General features: G+C 35.9%; 1 protein-coding gene across 2 annotated transcripts in view; it reads left to right on the forward strand.

The window, feature by feature from the left end:
* The window catches only part of gnb2 (guanine nucleotide binding protein (G protein), beta polypeptide 2), a 34483-nt gene extending 18504 nt beyond the window's left edge, over positions 1–15979 (forward strand). Inside the window, exons 5-10 of one of the 2 annotated variants that reach the window (XM_005165304.6) lie at positions 3181–3244; positions 5424–5586; positions 6683–6749; positions 7696–7897; positions 10893–11121; positions 14379–15979. In XM_005165304.6, coding sequence (XP_005165361.1) covers positions 3181–3244; positions 5424–5586; positions 6683–6749; positions 7696–7897; positions 10893–11121; positions 14379–14485 — 832 coding nt within the window. In that variant the 3' untranslated portion in view covers positions 14486–15979. 2 annotated transcript variants of the gene reach the window in all.
* The last annotated feature ends 3607 nt before the right edge of the window (positions 15980–19586 follow it).

The raw sequence follows: 19586 nt of genomic DNA on the forward strand, positions 1-19586 counted from the left end.
ACACACCTGGCATCAAAGACAAGCAAAAATGTAAAAGTAGCAGAAGAGTATGATTCAGTGGCTCGTGACTTGGGTTTTTGTTTTGCACATGTTGTTGGCACAGTATGCAATGCAATGAACAGGACACACTGACCTGCAAACTATCTTTGTTAGTTAATCATCTTAGCCCACACTACAGTCATAATTGAAATGACTTTCTTTAAAGACTTTGTTTTTGTGTCTGTGTGGACTTGGGAATAGTGCATGTACAGTTGATTTTCATGATTGACATGAAAATGTGAATGTTAAAGATGTATACTGTAGAAATAATAATAATAATGAATAATAGTAATTAAAATAAATACTCACCCGAGTCAGGTCATCCAAGATGGAGAACATCAGACATGAGCAGCGTCCTAAATGGCATACTATACTCTATGTACTTAAGCACTTACACACTCAACAGCATATCATATGAATGTAGTGTGTTCCCAAAGGGAACACTAATGGTTTTTTAAAACTAAACAGATATTCAAACGTTGCCAAATTAGTGAAATAAATGACCAAACTACCTAAGAATACTTGCCATGTGTAGAACCACAATCACCATCAGGACTCGGGAGGTGCTATAAGCACTTTCATAGGAAAATTTTGCTTTCACAATCTAAAATAAATAAAGTAATCCAACATCAGTGCCCGATGCTGTGTCCCTTCCGCTACGTAAGCAAAGCTGCAGCTGAGTGCTTGAAGTGTCCAACATTCCACACTCCTGTTTACCGGTTGGATAAGGGCATCATCAGTGTAATTACAAACTATTTACACTGTTTATACAACAAAATGGTGTAGAATAGTGCAGGGATTCTCAACCGGTGGGCCGCAGCCTATTAGTGGGCCTCAGTGATCCTGCAGGTGGGCCGTGAGATAATTAGAATTTACCTAAATATTATACTTTAATTATTTAATTTCATTATTAAACAGGTCATATAAAAATGATAGTAGTAATGCCATTTCCCGTTTTCTGTGATTGAACATAATTCAAACTCAGTCACACAATGGTAAAGGTAACAAAGATGACAGTTATTAAACCCAGCTCGCGCGTGCCTCATGTCTGCGACTCATACTGTTTCAGAATTGCACCAGTCCGTTAATTCACAAACTATGCATGCTCTGTCTTTGTGAACAATTCAAAATATCTGCATAGTTGTCCAAGTTAACATCTTGGGGGTGTTTTATAACTGACGCGCCACCGTACAGGAGCGGTAACTCGGTGGTGCTTCAGTAGTGAACAGCTGTTCACTGTTCAACATCCAGCTACAAACCAAACCACCTTCAGATCAATGTTTCAACAGATTGAATTTTTTTAAATGTATTTTACATGTAGGGTTATGGTTAGGTTGTTTATTTTAATGGCTATAGATCAATAGATGAATAGAAATTAGTCTGATTCAAAGCAGCAGCAGCGTTTTTGCCATCTCATGTAGTCCTGTCAGGTTCCTTTACTGAAGAAAAGGCCCAAATACTCTGCAGTTGTAAAGAATAACTGAATTAAAAATTCAGGAGCTTTGAACCGGTCTGAGCATTTAAAAAAATATTAAAATCTATATTATTATATTTTATATTATATTTAAAAAAGAAATAGTATATATATATATATACATACATATACATACACATACATACACACACACACACACACACACACACACACACACACACACACACACACACACACACACACACACACACACACACACACACACACACACACACACACACACACACACACACACACATACATACATACATACATACATACATACATACATACATACATACAGTAAACACACACACATACAAATGGACAATGTTTTTTTTTTTTTTATAAAATAAGGGAATGATAAAAGGCAAAAGAAATGTTTTGCTAATAAATAAAGCTTTAAAATAAAGACAGTCAGTTTAGGCCTTGCAAAAATTTTCGGAGAAAAAAGTGGGCCTCAATGTGAAAAAGGTTGAGAGCCCCTGGAATAGTGCAGAAGTATGGGATTTGGGACGCACTTAGAGTCTTAGAACATTTAAGAATATCTTCAGCTGAAACTCTGGTTCTTGGTGATTCATAAATCAGAAGTGAACAGTTACTGACATTCTGAAGAAACTAAAGATGGTGTACAAACAAAACAAAATGATTCCCCTTAATTCCTTATGATAATTTAGAAATCTCAGGAAGCCAAATGTTTGAATTGTCTGAGTTCTCCTGTCGCATAATGACAAAAATGAAGACAAGAAGTGTATTACAATCTCATTATGGAAGTATGAAAGGATAACTTTATGTTTTTGTTACATTTGTCATTAAAACATTAACCTAAAATGGATAGTTCACATAAAAATGAACGTTTACTCAATGATTGCTCGCCCTCAAGTGGTTTTAAACATTTATTAGCTTCCTTTTTCTGGAAAGAATATATTTTGAAGAATGTTCCTACATGTTAAAATGTAATCAAATCAAATACTGTGGAAGTCAGTGGCTACTTGTTTTCATTGTGTGTCCAACAGAAGTAATAAACTCAAACAGGTTTGTGACAAGGATGAGTACATTATTTCAGTTTTGGGTCAACTATACCTTTACAAAATGTATTACACATACAAATGCACATCTAATATGACCTATTACAATAAACAGTACAAAACTGTTTTAATATTCATTCATTCATTTTCTTTTTGGCATAGTCCATTTATTAATCTGGGGTCGCCACAGCAGAATTAACCGCCAACTCATTCAGTTTTACACAGGGGATGCCCTTCCAGCTGCAACCCATCACTGGGAAACACCCATACACTCTTGCATTCACACACTATGGACAATTTAGCTTATTCAATTCACCTTCTTGCTGTAAGGCGACAGCGCTTCCCACTGCACCAACTATTTTAATAGAATACAAATAGTCCTTTATGAATGAAAATTAGAATATACATTTATATAAACACAGCAGTCTCTGGTATTTGATGATCACACTAAACTGGATCATATCCTCAGCAACTGTTAGTGTAGAATAAAAATGAAATACTAAACAACTGGTTTCATATATCTGTCAAGACTTGACAAGTTAATCAACTTTATGGCCTGCCACCGACCATTTTGCCTGTTGTATTTTGTTTATAATCTATCCATAACAATACATGTCTGTTTTCTTCTCCTCTCCTCAGGCTTCTTGTTAGTGCCTCACAGGATGGAAAACTCATCATCTGGGACAGTTATACTACAAACAAGGTCAGTAGCTGCATCGTTGTGTTACACGTAATCAGCGTTGGGTACAGAAAAAGTAATTTATTACTTTTATTTATTACTAATTATATCTTTACATTTTTATTTACATTACTTTAGAATTACTTTGTCTGAAAAGTAACTTAATTACTCAATAAATAACAGAATTACTTTAAATTGACTCAATAATTAAATTGATTTGGCTCAATACTACTTAAAATTTAAATTTTTTTTTTTTTTTTTTAAGTTTCAAAAGCATACAAAATACAAATTAAACTATTAATTTAAATTTTTATTTATTTGACAGCCTTTTTAGAAAAACATAACACTTTAGAAATGTTAAACATATGTATCAAAACACAACTTATTTCAAAGTAATAATGACACCTGATTTCATATATCGATATGTAATTTCCATTATCGGCCGATATGTGGAATTTAAAAATCAGCGTAAATCTTTCCATGTGTAGAGGTTTTCCATATTTTGCATTTATACTTCTGTGTCTTTAAGGAAAGCCAGTCAGATGTGAATCCAGCACTTGACAGACATTAAAATAACCAATCCTCAATTTCCAGCATGACCCTATGTTGTGTTACAATAACATTCTTATTCATATTTCTGCGAGACATCAGAGCTAAATTTAGCATCCATCATGTGGGGTAATATTCAGTGTAATATACCATTTCATACACAGTATGTTCCTTGTTTTATTTAATACTACTAATATGCTGATACACCTTTAGTCTTGTATTTTTTTATTTAAATGAAACAAGACAAGACAAAAAACAAAACAGACGCATAAATGTTTATGATAAGTTATATTATTAGAATTATTGGAACAACCAGTTAAAAAAAGCTATTTAAACTATATTTTTACATAAAATACATGAAAATACACATTCTGTTTGTAATATTGTTGAATAATAATTTGTTCAGTAATTATGAATCTTTCACCTTCATTAATCAGCAATTCTTTGAGTTTTAACTTAAATGCATTTAATTGATGTTTTGATAATTTATGCATAATGAATGTTCAAATAAATTAGTAGAATTTTTTTGCATGTATTATACATGTACTGACTTCAACTGTATGTATATTTGACTGTACATGTATTATGTACACGTCGTTCAGTTTGCAAATTGATCTCTCAATATCAGCATCAGCATCATTAAAAATACCCTGTTGGTCCACCATTGCCGTTAACCATTGACTTCCATAATATTTGTTTTTCCTACTATGAAAGTAAGCAGTTACCGGTTTTCAGCGTTTTCAAAATATCTTAGGGTGCTTTCACACCTAGACTTTTGTCTCGTTTGCTCAGTTGGCGCGGTTTGTTTGGCAAATGTGAATCCAGCAATCGCACTCAGATCCGCGCCAAATCAATCGTCCGAGATCGCCTGATTGACGTGGTCTCCGCTCGATTGACACAAACTCAGGAGTGGATCTATTGTAGTGAGAAAGCGATACGATCCGAGCCCGGCTATATTACAGTGTATCATGGATATGCCATATGCATATGAAGAGAGAATTATGAGTAGGGCAGGAGGTCATTCCTACCGATAAATGTGTGTTTCATGTAAAAGCCAATAATGCATAAGCCAACTCCTATGTATGAGAAAGTCTTACATCAGATTTATACTTGTTGACGATGTCTGTAGGTGTCTCCATCCAAAATTAAAGCTCAGCTTTTCGCTTATGATGTCTTTACTGCTCATCATCATAAATTAAAATAAGGACGCATGACAGATTAGCAGGACTCTGCAAAATAAACCCTGAATCTCTGACCAATGTGAGGAGAGTTTACTTGCAAATGACTTGTTTTATCTCCGTTAAGAAACTTTGTTGTGTAAAAGCGAACCGCATCAAGAACAAAGTGCAACAATGTCAAAATTTTAATGCCTGTTTCACAATGAATGAATCGATTCACAGGTGTGAAAGCGCCCTTATTTAGTGTTCAACAACAAAAAAATAAACCACTTGAGGAAGAGAAATGTGTAAATAAATTCATTTTGTTGCTGAACCTTTCTTTTAAAATGCATTGTAAGATCACAATAAAACCATCAGGTCAAATCCGATTATAATTCCTAACACAGCCAGATATTCAGTTATATATGAATATACAGTATTCCTGTTTAAAAAAATCCTGTTTTAAATTTGTGCATGTGCAATAATCCAAACTTCAGATTCATGCCATCCCGCTGCGGTCCTCATGGGTGATGACATGTGCATATGCGCCATCCGGGAACTTTGTGGCCTGTGGTGGACTGGACAACATTTGCTCCATATACAGCCTGAAGACGAGAGAGGGCAATGTGAGAGTGAGCCGAGAGCTGCCTGGACACACAGGTTTGACAACACACACACACACACACAACTACAAAATAAACAGTGAATCCAGGTCATTAGACATTAATCGATAATATGAACTAAAATGCTTGTCTTCAAATATGACAGTTTTGTCTAATAGATCAGTTTTTAAATATTTATATTCCAAATAACGCTGGCAGCAGTGTTGGGTAAGTTACCAGTTACACGGTCTTTCAACTCGTTTTATGCTTCTACAACTAAATGAATGCTGAAGTCTATTAAACCAAAGACTATAGAATACTCAAGACATGTCATTCATATCATTTTTTTATTTTTATAATTATCTTTTTCGGGGTTTTCACCTTTATTGGGAGCAGAGAGAGGGGAAGGATCGGCATTGGACTGCAAGGTGAAATCAAACTCTGGTCACCGTGGGCAGCGGAGTGCATGTGTCAACACACTAACCACTGGCTCCGACCACTCATATCATTTTAAATGAGGAAAAGTATAATGGTCCATATGGCAAATAAAGCCCCGCCTACTTGTGCAAGAGTTAATCATTGATCGCTATAGACTGATGACACTCTGGGGGAGGGGCTCAGACCAGATGCAAGTTTCTACAAATTTTGTGTGATTCAGACGTTCAAAAATGAAACTAAAGTGACGGTTGTCGTTTAATTTAATTGATGTTTTCAAATATGAAAGTTAATCATGAGCTTGGCAAGCAGTTTTGGAGAATTTGATGTTTCCCCTTTCAAACAAAATGCCCTAACATAAAGCCCACGAGGCATTTCAGAGATGGCCTCTGAGTGAAATGATTTGTCTTAAAGGGACTTTGATTAAACTGAATGCAATTAAATGACATTGCAACATTGATGCTACAAAAGGAACCTTATGAAATTGAAAATAGTCATGTTAATCATTTACCAGAAGTTCATCATTGGCTGATAAACACTAGCGCACTTATTAAAAGTAACCGCTTATTTTACTTTTTCAGTCGATAAGTCATTTCTACACAGTGACTCAATATTTGACACTGGTTGGTAGTGGTCTAATGGACCGCTTATGAGTGTTAAGATGTTTCTTTACCTTCATGCAGTTTAAGTGTGTGACTTCCTGTCTGTTCATTTCCTAGGTTACCTTTCCTGTTGCCGTTTCATAGATGACAATCAGATTATCACCAGTTCAGGAGACACAACCTGGTGTGTTCAGTAATATGAAACTTCACTGTCAATTACTACATATAGTACACTATATTACTGTGGTTCTTAACTGGTTTTGCTTCAGGGCTCAGACCTGTGGCATCGAAACCTGGTGCTAAAATAATCCATTGTGTGTGTGACAATGTATGTGTGTGCAGTATGTGTTGTGCATATATATATACATACACACACACACACACACACACACACACACACACACACACACACACACATACATACATACATACATACATACATACGTGTGTGTGTGTGTGTGTGTGTGTGTGTGTGTGTGTGTGTATATATATATATATATATATATATATATATATATATATATATATATATATATATATATATATATATATATATATATAAACATTTTCTCATATGCATGCGTGTATTTATATATATACATAATAAATACACACACTACACTCACTCAAATTATGAAATTATGCATTTAATAAAAACAAAAAAAAAGAGTTTATTTTGGATGAGATTAATTGCGATTACTTTTTGCCTAGCACTAATACATTTTAATCAAACACATAACTATAAATTGTAAATCTTGAGAAACTGTCATTTCAAGTGGTCTCTTCATTTTTACTACAGCTGTATATATAAATAATTTTTATTAACATTAATCTGCATTTGAAAGTACTCTTACTATTTTAACAACCAATAAAAAATTCATTTTAATTTCAGATATCGATATTCTCTGTGCAACAGTAATTCAATTATAAAGCTCTCATGTTCCTAAAACGTGCTAAACTGTGACTTTAAAATCTAATATGACCAGAATAATATTATTAATACCAAAATAATGATCCATTGAGAGCCACAGAAACTGCTCATTCAATTCCAGTTATTACCTTCTTTTAAATGTATTTTTAGGCCTGGGCAGGGCTGTGCGTTTTACCATTGTTGTGTTGTTTTTTTCCAGTGCTCTGTGGGACATTGAGACAGGTCAGCAGACCACGCTGTTCTCTGGCCACAGTGGAGATGTCATGAGTCTCTCTCTTGCTCCAGACTCTCGAACCTTCATCTCCGGGGCCTGCGATGCCTCCATTAAACTCTGGGACATCAGAGACAGCATGTGCAGACAGACCTTCACCGGCCACGAGTCCGACATCAACGCCGCCTGCGTAAGTAAAACACAAAACTTTCTGAATATCCACATTTAGCTTACGCCCCATGATGTTTTGCGTGATTTTTTGGAAGTGGCTTCCCTTAAACTGTAAAGTGCTGCAATAAGGTGTCGTTTTCCTCTTTAGTTCATCCATTAAATAACAATAGGCTATTTATTACATTTAATCACTTTCAGCAGACCATGGAAATCTCCCAAAATGTAAAGGTGCCATAGAATGGAAATCTGAATATACCTAGGTATAGCTGTATAATATAGATGGAACCTGGGATCAGCACATGGAAAAGACATGCCGTCGGGCTTTCCTCGTTCTCTTGTAGTTCCCATGAGTGGAAAATCCCAGTGAAAAACAGGCCAGTCAGACAAAAACAAAGACTGTGGTGATCCACATCGAATCACTAATATGCACACCACAGGCAGCGATTGATCGGCCATGTTTTCTAGTGAGGTTACAGCAATATTTTCCCCTTATTATTAAGTTTATCCAAGCTTATCTATGTGGGACTCTTATTTTGGAAACAGGAGAGGCAGGGAGACTAAAAAGAAACAGATTAGTAAAGCTGGCAGGCATGCTTCTCATGTGTTTAAAGCTTGTCAGAACACAAAACGTGGGAAAGATGGATTATAAATTTATTTAGTGGCACCCTTCCGAGCAGGGGTCTCAAACTCAAATTGGTGGGGGGCCATATCAGTGACTGACGATTCATAGGAGGACCGCTTTAACATTCAAGCACAACAAAATAAGCGGAAACCCGATGTAATTGATGCACTCAGATATTCTTCTGCTGTGAATATGCAGTCAAAGCTCCTTACATATTGAAGGGGTAGTTTAAATTGTTATGAAAATACTACAATTTAATAATAGGTATAATAATAATAATTATTATTATTAATCTGTCCAATTTGGTAACTTATTTGTTAACTTTAGTGACTTTACTGTAATTGTTCTTCTCAATATCTTAATTTTTTTGTAAAACTGCAACAACACCACCATCATAACCCGTAAGCCAGATGTGTTTGTACAACACAATACAGGCGGTATAAAACTAATTATAATCAAATGACCCTTGAATATTTTCAAAAATACAGCTTGAGTAAAAATAGAGCACTTACAGACATATATTTCTAGGTTTAAATCAGCCTCAGAAATAATCTACATGTGTTACTCTCTACCGCACGCTGAGAGAAACCGAAAGTAACCCGAACATATAGTATAGTGCTTTAAATGTCCAGTAGGTGTGTGTGTGGGGGTGGGGTGGGGGGCTGTAGGCTCGTACACAACGGGACACTTTTCGTTTGCGTTTATCGTCAGCGTTTGTTCGGAATTAAACCCAAGTGATTTTTACTGCCGTCGAGCAGAAGAAATCACTCTATGACGTTGATGGCGCTACACAACTTTAAGCTTCTGACACCAGCTTTTAACACAGAGGAAGATGACAGAAAGTTGACAAGCTTGTTGTTAAAGTTACTGGTGATTTAAACAAGCATGGATGGTTCAAGTAGCAGCTCCAGCTCTAGCGTTGCAGAACTGATTATTATTCACCAGTTAAGCAGCTCTGTGCACGTGAACAAACGTGCCAATCTGATTGGTGAAGGTTTTCACGCGGCGAATCCCAAAAAAAAAAAAAAAAAAAAAAAAAAAAATATATATATATATATATATATATATATATATATATAAATAAAAAATAAAAAAACGAGCATGAGATTTTAAAAAAAATTACCCTTTTACACCTGCCGTTTTGCACGTTGGTGTGCACGATCACATTGGCACCCTTTATTTAGTCACGAGGCGGAAAACGTTGAGGGAAAACGCGAGCAAAAAGCTTTGTGGTGTGCATGGGCCTTATATGCAACTGCACAACAATGATATTGTTTCAAAATATATGGTTTGGTGGGCCAAATCTTGTTATGATAGGGAGGGGGAGGAGGGGGTGCAAATGGCCCCCGGGCCAACAGTTTGAGACCCCTGATTTAGATGGAATAATCTGTATTTATTGTAAAATTTCCGGCATAATTACGTTTGTAATGAGGGAACAGACATGTATAAACAGCTAAAATTAGTCCTAAATGGATGTTTATGCATCGTGTCATATCTCTCAGCTCTTATTGTGATTTTTCTTGTGTGAAAGTATGCCTAATAACATTATTAAACTAATTTTTATGCGGACGCTGATACTCCTACCTGTTTTCATATATCTTAAATCTTCAAAATACAACTCTAAATACTAAAAAACTGAACTACACTGTTCCAGTTACTATGACCATTTATGTGAAGCTGATTTGACACAATTTACATTGTAAAAGCGCTATACAAATAAAGCTGAATTGAATTGAATCTCTGTCAGCCCCTTTTGTTCACTATAATAATTATTAAGGCTATATTTCCCCAAATACAATAGTGTACAGAGTATAAAAGCAGAGCTCGTTAATATTCATGACCATTCTAAATATGGTCAAAATCAAGCTTTTCCTTTCCAGATATAATTTCTGGGCTTATAAATGAGCAAATATAACAGTTTCTGGATTTTTTTTTGCACATACTTAAGCTACATACCTATTATGTAGATATCTGAAAACAGTTTAACATTTTTAAATCAATACAAGATATGGGAGCTTTAAAACACAGCAAAATTACATACGCATTCATCAAATAAATATTACTGTACTGTAGGAATTTCATCAAAGAGAAAATTCTGAAGGAACAAAACACAGTGAACTTGAAAGTGGCCACAGATATGCTTATAATACTGAAGTTATGTTAAAATACCACCAAGCGCAAGGCCTTATGCATCCATGTGTATATTCATTTGCACTGTGTATATGGATTATTTATTAGTGCAAGCTCATTATTCAGAATGATTTGTTCCAGTTCTCTTGAATAGAAATTCTTTAAACCCGAAGTGTCACTCCTAAATGAAAACACATTAGTTCATATCTGTGGGGATATAAGATTTTTATAAACTTACCCTTTTCTCTCGTTCATCCCTCAGTTCTTCCCCAGCGGCAGTGCTTTTGCGACGGGTTCGGATGACGCCACCTGCAGGCTGTTTGACCTGCGTGCGGATCAGGAGCTGTGTTTGTACTCTCACGATAATATCATCTGTGGCATCACCTCTGTGGCCTTCTCTCGCTCCGGACGCCTGCTGCTCGCCGGATACGACGACTTCAATTGCAACATCTGGGATGCCATGAAGGGAGAGCGAGCAGGTAAACACACTGGTGGGTTTTCTTGTGTGAAAATACAGTAACCGTATTTGTCAATTGTGATGTTCTGGATCAATCGTAGTGTAGGATCTGCGAGGTTTACTGAGGGAAGGATTCGCCCTTTCACAATTTATAGTTTTATACTGCATTTTAGGGCTGAACAATGTATGTTTTGAGCATTGATATCGCAATGTGTGTATCCGCAAGAGTCACATCGCCGGATTAGATTATTGGTCACACTTTACAATAAGGTTCATTAGTTAATGTTAATTAATGCATTTAATAACATGAACAAACAATGAACGATACATTTACTACTGTATTTGTTCATGTTATTAAACGTTATTTAATGAAAATACAGTAGTTCATTGTTAGTTCATGTTAACTCATAGTGCATTAGCTAATGTTAACAAGCATGGACTTGAATGTTAATAATGCATTAGTAAATGTTCAATTATGATTAATAAATGCTGTACAAGTGTTGTTCATAATTAATTCATGTTAGTAAATGCATTAACTAGTGAACCTTATTGTAAAGTGTTACCGGATTATTTATTAAAGATTGATAGAAAAAATGATATCGTTAAATATTTGTTTTATATATTGTATACAGGGTTCAAACACATTTTACAAGGATTTTCAAGTCAATTTTCACGACTTAACGTTTTATTTAGTGTCTACGTATACATGGTAAATCATTAAAAACAAAACAATGCACATTTAAATGTATTACAGCACATCATAAATCACACAACAATCTCTTTAGTTTCAGTTTATTTTTATATTTATGTAAAATAGATAATGCTTACAGAGCACTAATAATGTGAGAGCATGTGTTTGGCCAAGAAAAGCAAAGTAAAAATAACTAACATCCATTTCAGTATACAGGTATTTGTCAAACTCATTTTAGATCATGTTAATAGTTTGTTATATTCGTTTTTTAAACACACCGCACTTTATCACTCTATAGACTTCCATTCATAGGCAGACCGGAGATGCAAGCGCGTGTGACAAGTGTTGCATTTTGCTGCATTCGAAAGTTCAAGCTTGGTGAATTCTTTGATTGTGTTAAACTAATAGAAGATCATTTAAAATAAGAATGTTAAAATATGGAGCAATTGCTCACTTTTTATTAACGTCTAACCATATTGTTTAATCCCGCCCTTTTTCGCACCATCGTACGACAGAATTTCGCAAGCATAGGCTCTAGTGTGACCGCAGCTTAAGTCGCTTTGGACAAAAGCGTCTGCTAAATGTAACTTGTAATGTTACATCTAAATGTAATGACTTTTCCAAAACCTTGTGGGTTTTTCTGTTTTTCCAAAACTTTTCCAGGCCTGGAAAATGCCGTGTCAAAATTCCATGATTTTCCATGACCGTATGAACCCTGCGCATACAATTATTTATACAATGATGACTAAGATATTTTACGTTTGATAGTTCAGCTTTTGTTTTTGAATACTGTTAGCCCAGATAACCATAACGTCCTGTTTATTTAACCTTTATTTGTCTTCTGTCATATTTATATATACTTAGTTTATTAGCTTTTATGCAGATGTAAGGCATAGAAAAGGACTTGATCAAACTAGTCGATTAAAATATTTGAAATCTTTCTAAATAGAGCTATTTAAGTCATCTGGTGAAATTATATTCATATCGCAGTATTTATTGCAGCAAAACAAAATATCACAATGTTAGGTTTTTCCAATATTGTGCAGCCTTACTGCGTTTATACCATACCTGTCAACCCTCCCCTTTCTCCTCTATTTTACAATTCTATCCTGTTATTATCCCGTAAAGATATTTTCCTGTGTTTTGAATGTTTTTATGAAGGATGGCAAAAAACGTTCAAGAGCCGATCCTCCCTATATGCAACCCATACCCCCAAACCACCAGGGGACGTCCCTTGCTTTTAAATGTGAATCTGTTCTGTGCTTTCATTTTATTTAGGCATGAAACACTTTGAAATAAATATAAAAATAGCAGGATTCCCTTCCTTTTCATTACAGGTGGCGTTGCCCCTCCTATGCAATCCTTAAAACTTGTAGCAGTGCATGACTGTCAGACGTGCTCCATATTGATAAATAGACGCTGTTTCCCAAACTAATAATAATAATAATAATAATATCTAAACATTTCCCAGAGATGGGTTGTGGCCTGAAAGGCATTCGTTGTGTAAAAACGTGCTGGATGGCACTTCAGATCATTTTGCAAGGGCGTTTTCTATCCAACACTAAAAAGGGCATGTGCACTGCACAGGTTGAGCCCCATGTGTGCATGTGCCTCCTAGAAATGGTATTTCACAGTGATCTTCTCTTTTAAAGAAAGAGCACATAACTATGCAGCCACAAAGGGGTGTCCAAATGTTTGCATAAAACAGTATCTGAAAGATCGAGAGCCACCGTAAACTCGCAAGAATAAATTACTCTTCAAAATATATGAACATAGTTACCAGTAGGTATTTTAACTATTCATATTTTGCAAAAGAACGTTTTTTACTAGGGATGCTCTGATCAGGATTTTTACAGCTGATACAGAGTACCGATTTCTTGTCATGGTGATCAGCCAATACAGAAAATCGATTTCTTGTCATGGTGATCAGCCGATATAGAGTACCGATTTCTTGTCATGGTGATCAGCCGATACAAAAAAACAATTTTTTTGTCATGGTGATCAGCCGATACAAAAAACCCATTTCTTGTCATGGTGATCAGCTGATACAGATAACCGATTTCTTGTCATGGTGATCGCTCCGCATGTGTCATACCATCTCAAAGCACTGGACATACAACTGTTGCAACAATAAGACCATCACTTGCGCGAGTTGCATCAATAAACTATATAAACAGTGTTCGCAACACATGTATATATTTTAGCTACTGTGACATGCAACAGTCGCTCACACCCCATGCATCATTTATCTCCTCGCATGTTGTAGCTGCTGATGTATATACATGCGTCATCTCTGCTTGTAAACCCAAACAAACACTTGCAATCAGTTTATGAGATCCGAGAATATCGATTGAGCCCTTAAATATGATTATCGGCTAATACCGATCTCCGGCTGTTCGATCTGAGCATCCCTAATTTTTACTCTCTCCACGATCAACTAAATGCAGCCTTGGTAAAGCATTTTTTAAAAATCTTGACTCCCAAAATTTGAAAGGTGTGTACAGACCCCACAGCATCTGTTGTTGTTGTTTTCATGACGGATGTACTCCACTTTTATTCTGACCCAGTATAAACTGTCTGTTGTCCTGGTCTCTTAACAGGAGTGCTGGCTGGCCATGACAATCGTGTGAGCTGTCTGGGAGTAACAGATGATGGCATGGCCGTGTGCACAGGATCCTGGGACAGTTTCCTGAAGATCTGGAACTGACCAAACACACACAGTACACATAATTCACTCAACACACACTGTATGTACTTTACACTCACCTACACAGACACACACACACACATGCCTGAATACAAACTGTACATACTAATATAAATAAGGCAACTAGGTAAACATTTACACCAATCTTTTCAGTGCCACATCGCTCCATACGTACAGTGCCCTCTATTAATATCAGCATCTTTCATAAATATGAGCAAAGAAGGCTGTGAGGGGGGAAAGATGCTCAGATTATGAACAAAAAAAAAAGAGAGAAGACGCTCATGTAGAATTTTCTAATAGTTTGAAACTTTGGTTGTATTCCACTCCACTTTTAGACACACACTTGTAATCTTCCCTTCCCTCGTTCCCTCAGGGGAATACCAAGGCCATTATAAGTGCGTTCCACTTCATCAAGTGAATGAGGGAAGCTTACCTAAACATACTCTTGATCCCTCAACATTGACAGATTTTGCATCACTCCTGCACCTGTATGTCCCAGAATACATTGCAATTGTGACATCACAACTGTGTTGTTCACAAGTGCTCAAGGGTTTAGGGCATTCCATTCAAACCCATTCAGATGTTCGACAGCAGTGGACACTTTTGTAACGTAATCATGACTTACATCTGAGGGAACGAGATGGAGGGAAGGTAGCGAGTGAAGGGTATAACAAATTGGACTGGAATGCAGCCTTTCCTACCTAAAAACTTAACAAACTTGGGACGGGATAGACACATGTCCTCATCCAGACTGATTCAGAACACTTCCAATTGACTGGAATGGCTAAATGTTCACCCTGAGGGTAGCCATTTTTAAGGTTTTTGCTATTTTCACATACCTTCTTCCTATTTACAGAAACTCAACAAGCTCTGTTTTTTGCTGTCATTCATTGTGATCAATTGCCTCCTATTTCCATCATAATAATATTTGAAAATAATATTTTTACAGGCATATTTGGTCCTACTTACAAAAGATGTGAATATTAGTGAAGGGCACCGTATACAATCACACTGTAGGTAGTTTTGGACCACGAGTATAAAACAGGAATGTTTACACACACCTTCCCCCCCTCTCATGTAAGCTTTGCCAGACCTCCACTTACTAAAAGACACCAGTGGATTTGGGGATGTGCGTTGAGCGAGTCTTATTCGAAAGTACGATCCCAAAGCTCCCAAGTGGTGAGAGTTGATCCATTTGTTTTTATTTTGAACTTTGTCATTGTCTCCTGTGCGCAAACATAAGCCTAAAGTACCAATGAGCATGTAGAGCTGGACAGATGAAGACCTGAGACTAACGTCCTAGATCACACTTTATGTAGTCCATGTTTTTATAGAGGCGTTTGTTGGCATATTCCAGTATATAAGTAAATATATGATGTTCTTGTCTTCATTTTAGGTTCATTTGACATTTTTAAACAACACTTATTTTATTCATGTTTTTCTGTGTGCCGCACCCCAAGGAGAATAAAGAAAACTAAAACATTGTGCCACTAATTAAGTGTCTTTTCTGTGTTCATTTTGGTAACTGGCTTGTAGAGTACGTTTTAGGTTAACAAAACCAAACAAATCCAACTTGGTTAAGATCAGGTTAAGTGGTTTCGCAATTATTACTAAAACAATTCCACCGTTAACTTGAGGTTAAACCCAGAGTTTGTGATTAACTGTGGAGTGCATGCTGTAAGTGTTAAACGTGCAGCAAACAGCCAATCACAAGACAGATTACAAATGTAGCTTCACAAACAGCAAAAAAGTCCTTTTAAAAGCTACATTTAAATTGATTTCATTAATTAAATTTGATTAAATTAGCTGTAATAACTTAGAGCCCCTATTTTGGGTTTTTAAAAATGACCTTATGCAGTGTGTAACAGCTTTAACCAAAGTGAAATATCCAGCTAAGGCTTAAATCTAAAAGTGCGCCGTGTTTAAAACTATAGATTCATCTAAATCCTAAAAGAGTCCACTTTTAGTGGTACGAATGAATCGCTGCTGTAACGAGTCTTTAGCTGTGGTGGTGTGACGTCAATACGGAACTCAAGCCCGGCCCATTTGTTCCACATTCAGACCTGGAAAAAAAAAAATGAAACCCCTGGCCACAAACACTGTTGAAAGAAAAAGAGATTGATAGATTGAGGGATAATGATCGCTCTATTAAGTGTCGCCTCTTGGTCAATCTAAGCTCTTTGGTTACAGTTTAGCAGCCTAAGTTACCTTGGCAACAAAACCAAAACCAACTCACCTTCTTAAGCCCAAAAAACCCAAACTGGCTTTTTTTTGCAACCGTACTATGGTCTTAGTTGTGTTTGTCAGCCAATATCCCTTGTGGGTCCTGAAACATGGTTTGAAATGAACAAACCAGACAAGTAAAATGATCAACTTTAAAAGCTGTAAAAGCAAAAGCAGATAGCAGAATACCTGACATACTGAACAAATGAACATATAACATATGAGAGTTATATATTTGGCTTGAGGATCAGTAAAGTTCAGTTGAATAAGAAACTTGAGTGGTTACTGGTTATTTCTTAGATATTACTCAAAAATACTGAATTCACGATAGAAAGCTATTAGATATTTTAGTTTAAAAAGGCAAGTAAACTTGACCTACTTTTTACCAAAAACATTTAGTGCAAAAACATTTTATTTAGAAATCTAATAGTTCTAAGTTAGTTCAATAGTTAAAATGAACTAACAATGAACTACTGTATTTTCATTAACTAACGTTAACATGAACAAATACAGTAGTAAATGTATTGTTCATTGTTTGTTCATGTTAGTAAATGCATTAATGAACATTAACTGATGAACCTTATTGTAAAGTGTGACCTAGAAATCTTCTTAAGAATATTTATAACAGGAATCACATACACAGTTCTTTTGAAATCTTCATACACAATCATTCAAGCCACCAGATTTCAACCATCTGTCAGTTACATTTCAAATATATTTGATAGTTATCTGATCACTTATTCTTTCAGGAAGTACACTGTAGGTCTGAGTATGTGGTTTTTCTTTTCCATAAATATATTGTATATGTGTTGTGCTGCTAATACTGATGTTTTTTTTTTTGCCAGAAAGGAGAGAATAGTGGCATTTGAGTGTTTTAATAATTATCCTGTATCATTAAATTACTTTAAACATTTTTATGCTGAACATATGAATGCACTAAACATTCCTCATTTATTTCAAACACAAATAAGATCCTAAATTGGTCACCTTTGCACCGTCAGTGTAATGATGGTACTGTTGTGTAACACAATCTGCAAAAACATCACCCTGAATGATGAAGTTTCTACTTCTGCTTATATTGCAGGTAAGCCATCTGCCTGTATCAGTCAACTAACCAGGAAACTTAGTCGGGTTTTTGACATTTCACCAAATGACATGTGATTTTATAATTAGCCATGAAAGGATAAAAATGTTGGATATTATAGAGCACAACTCACTTTGCTGCTGCTCCACACTGTCTTCTGATGAAGCCACGGACCGTTGAATCAGAAGATTTCAGACCGGGTCGATCCTGTTAGACTGAATGGCCTGTAACACACTGCATTAAAGTCCCCTACATATTTAAGTACTTAAAGACACAATACGTAGGATTGTTTTCCTTATATGATATATATATATATATATATATATATATATATATTGATATATATATTTTGCTGGCCTGTGTACTTACAGTATATGATTCCAAATGTTTTGAAGAATGTACAAATCCAAAGAAATTAGTGATATTAACTTTTGACACAAACCGGTTCTTGTGTGGTCGTGCTAATGACGTCACACACCCTTGACTTTATAAAATGTAAACACCAAACACACTTTATTATGTTGAGTGTTTTATTAACCTGCAGAGTGCAGCATTATAACAGAGCCCTAAAATCTATTCAAATTGATAAATCAGCACTGCTTCTTCCCCAAGTGTTAACGCGTGAAACAACAGTAAGCGATGGACTGTGGCATAAAGAAAGCTCTGGTGTTTTCATGCTGTATCAAACTCACCTCTCATCTTTAATTGCTTCAGTGGTTTAATTTCGATTCGACAGCTTTCAGTGTCACTCTACTTCATATTACCATTATAATAAAGTTAGAATACTTTAGCTGATCCATGAACGTGATTTCTTTAGGAGTCCCATAAGATAAAATGAAGATGACAACTCTCATGACTCCACACTTGGCCACAGAGTCATCAAATTTCACCTTTGTTTGTTGTGAATATGCACCCTCTTGTGGTGAAAATGACATATTGTGCCTTTAATACTAAAACAGTAATACTATTTAGCCCTTTTACCACCTTTTACACAAGACTTTCTTGGGTAACACTTTACATGTGTTTACTAACATGAACAATGCCTGTACATCATATATTAATTACAGTTCAACATTTGCCAGCGCATTAATGTACTCTTCTAACAATGAACAACCATTTTCATTAACTAACAAAAACGTTGAATAAAGACTGCAATGTATGTTTATTGTTTGTTTATGTGTTTCCCTTAATTACACCCTCAGTTAAAACATTAAAGTAGATGCACTCAATTTATATCTTTGTATACTCACTGGCCACCTTATTATTACCAGGTTGGACCCCCTTTTTGACTTCAAAACTGTTTTAATTCTTTGTGGCACAGATTCAACAAGGTACTGGAAATATTCCTCAGAGATTATGGTTCATATATGACATGATAGCATCACGCAGTTGCTGCTGTTTTGTCAGCTGCACATCCATGATGCCAATCTCACATTCCACCACATCCCAAAGGTGCTCTATTGGATTGAAATCTGGTGACCGTGGAGGCCATTTGAGAAGAGCGAACTCATTGTCATGTTCAAGAAACCAGTCTGAGATGATTCGCTCTTTATGACAGTGCATTATCCAGCTGGAAGTAGCCATCAGAAGATGAGTACATTGTGGTCATAAAGCGATGGGCATGATCAGCAACAATACTCAGGTAGGCTGTGGCATTGACATAATGCTCAATTGGTACTAATGGGCCCAAAGTGTGGCAAAAAAATATCCCCCACACCATTACACCACCACCACCAGCAGCAGCAGCCTGAATCGTTGATACAAGGCAGGATGGATAGCCTCAGTTTCCTGTTC

Source organism: Danio rerio, chromosome 5, assembly GCF_049306965.1.
Source record: "Danio rerio strain Tuebingen ecotype United States chromosome 5, GRCz12tu, whole genome shotgun sequence".
Lineage (NCBI taxonomy): Eukaryota > Metazoa > Chordata > Actinopteri > Cypriniformes > Danionidae > Danio > Danio rerio.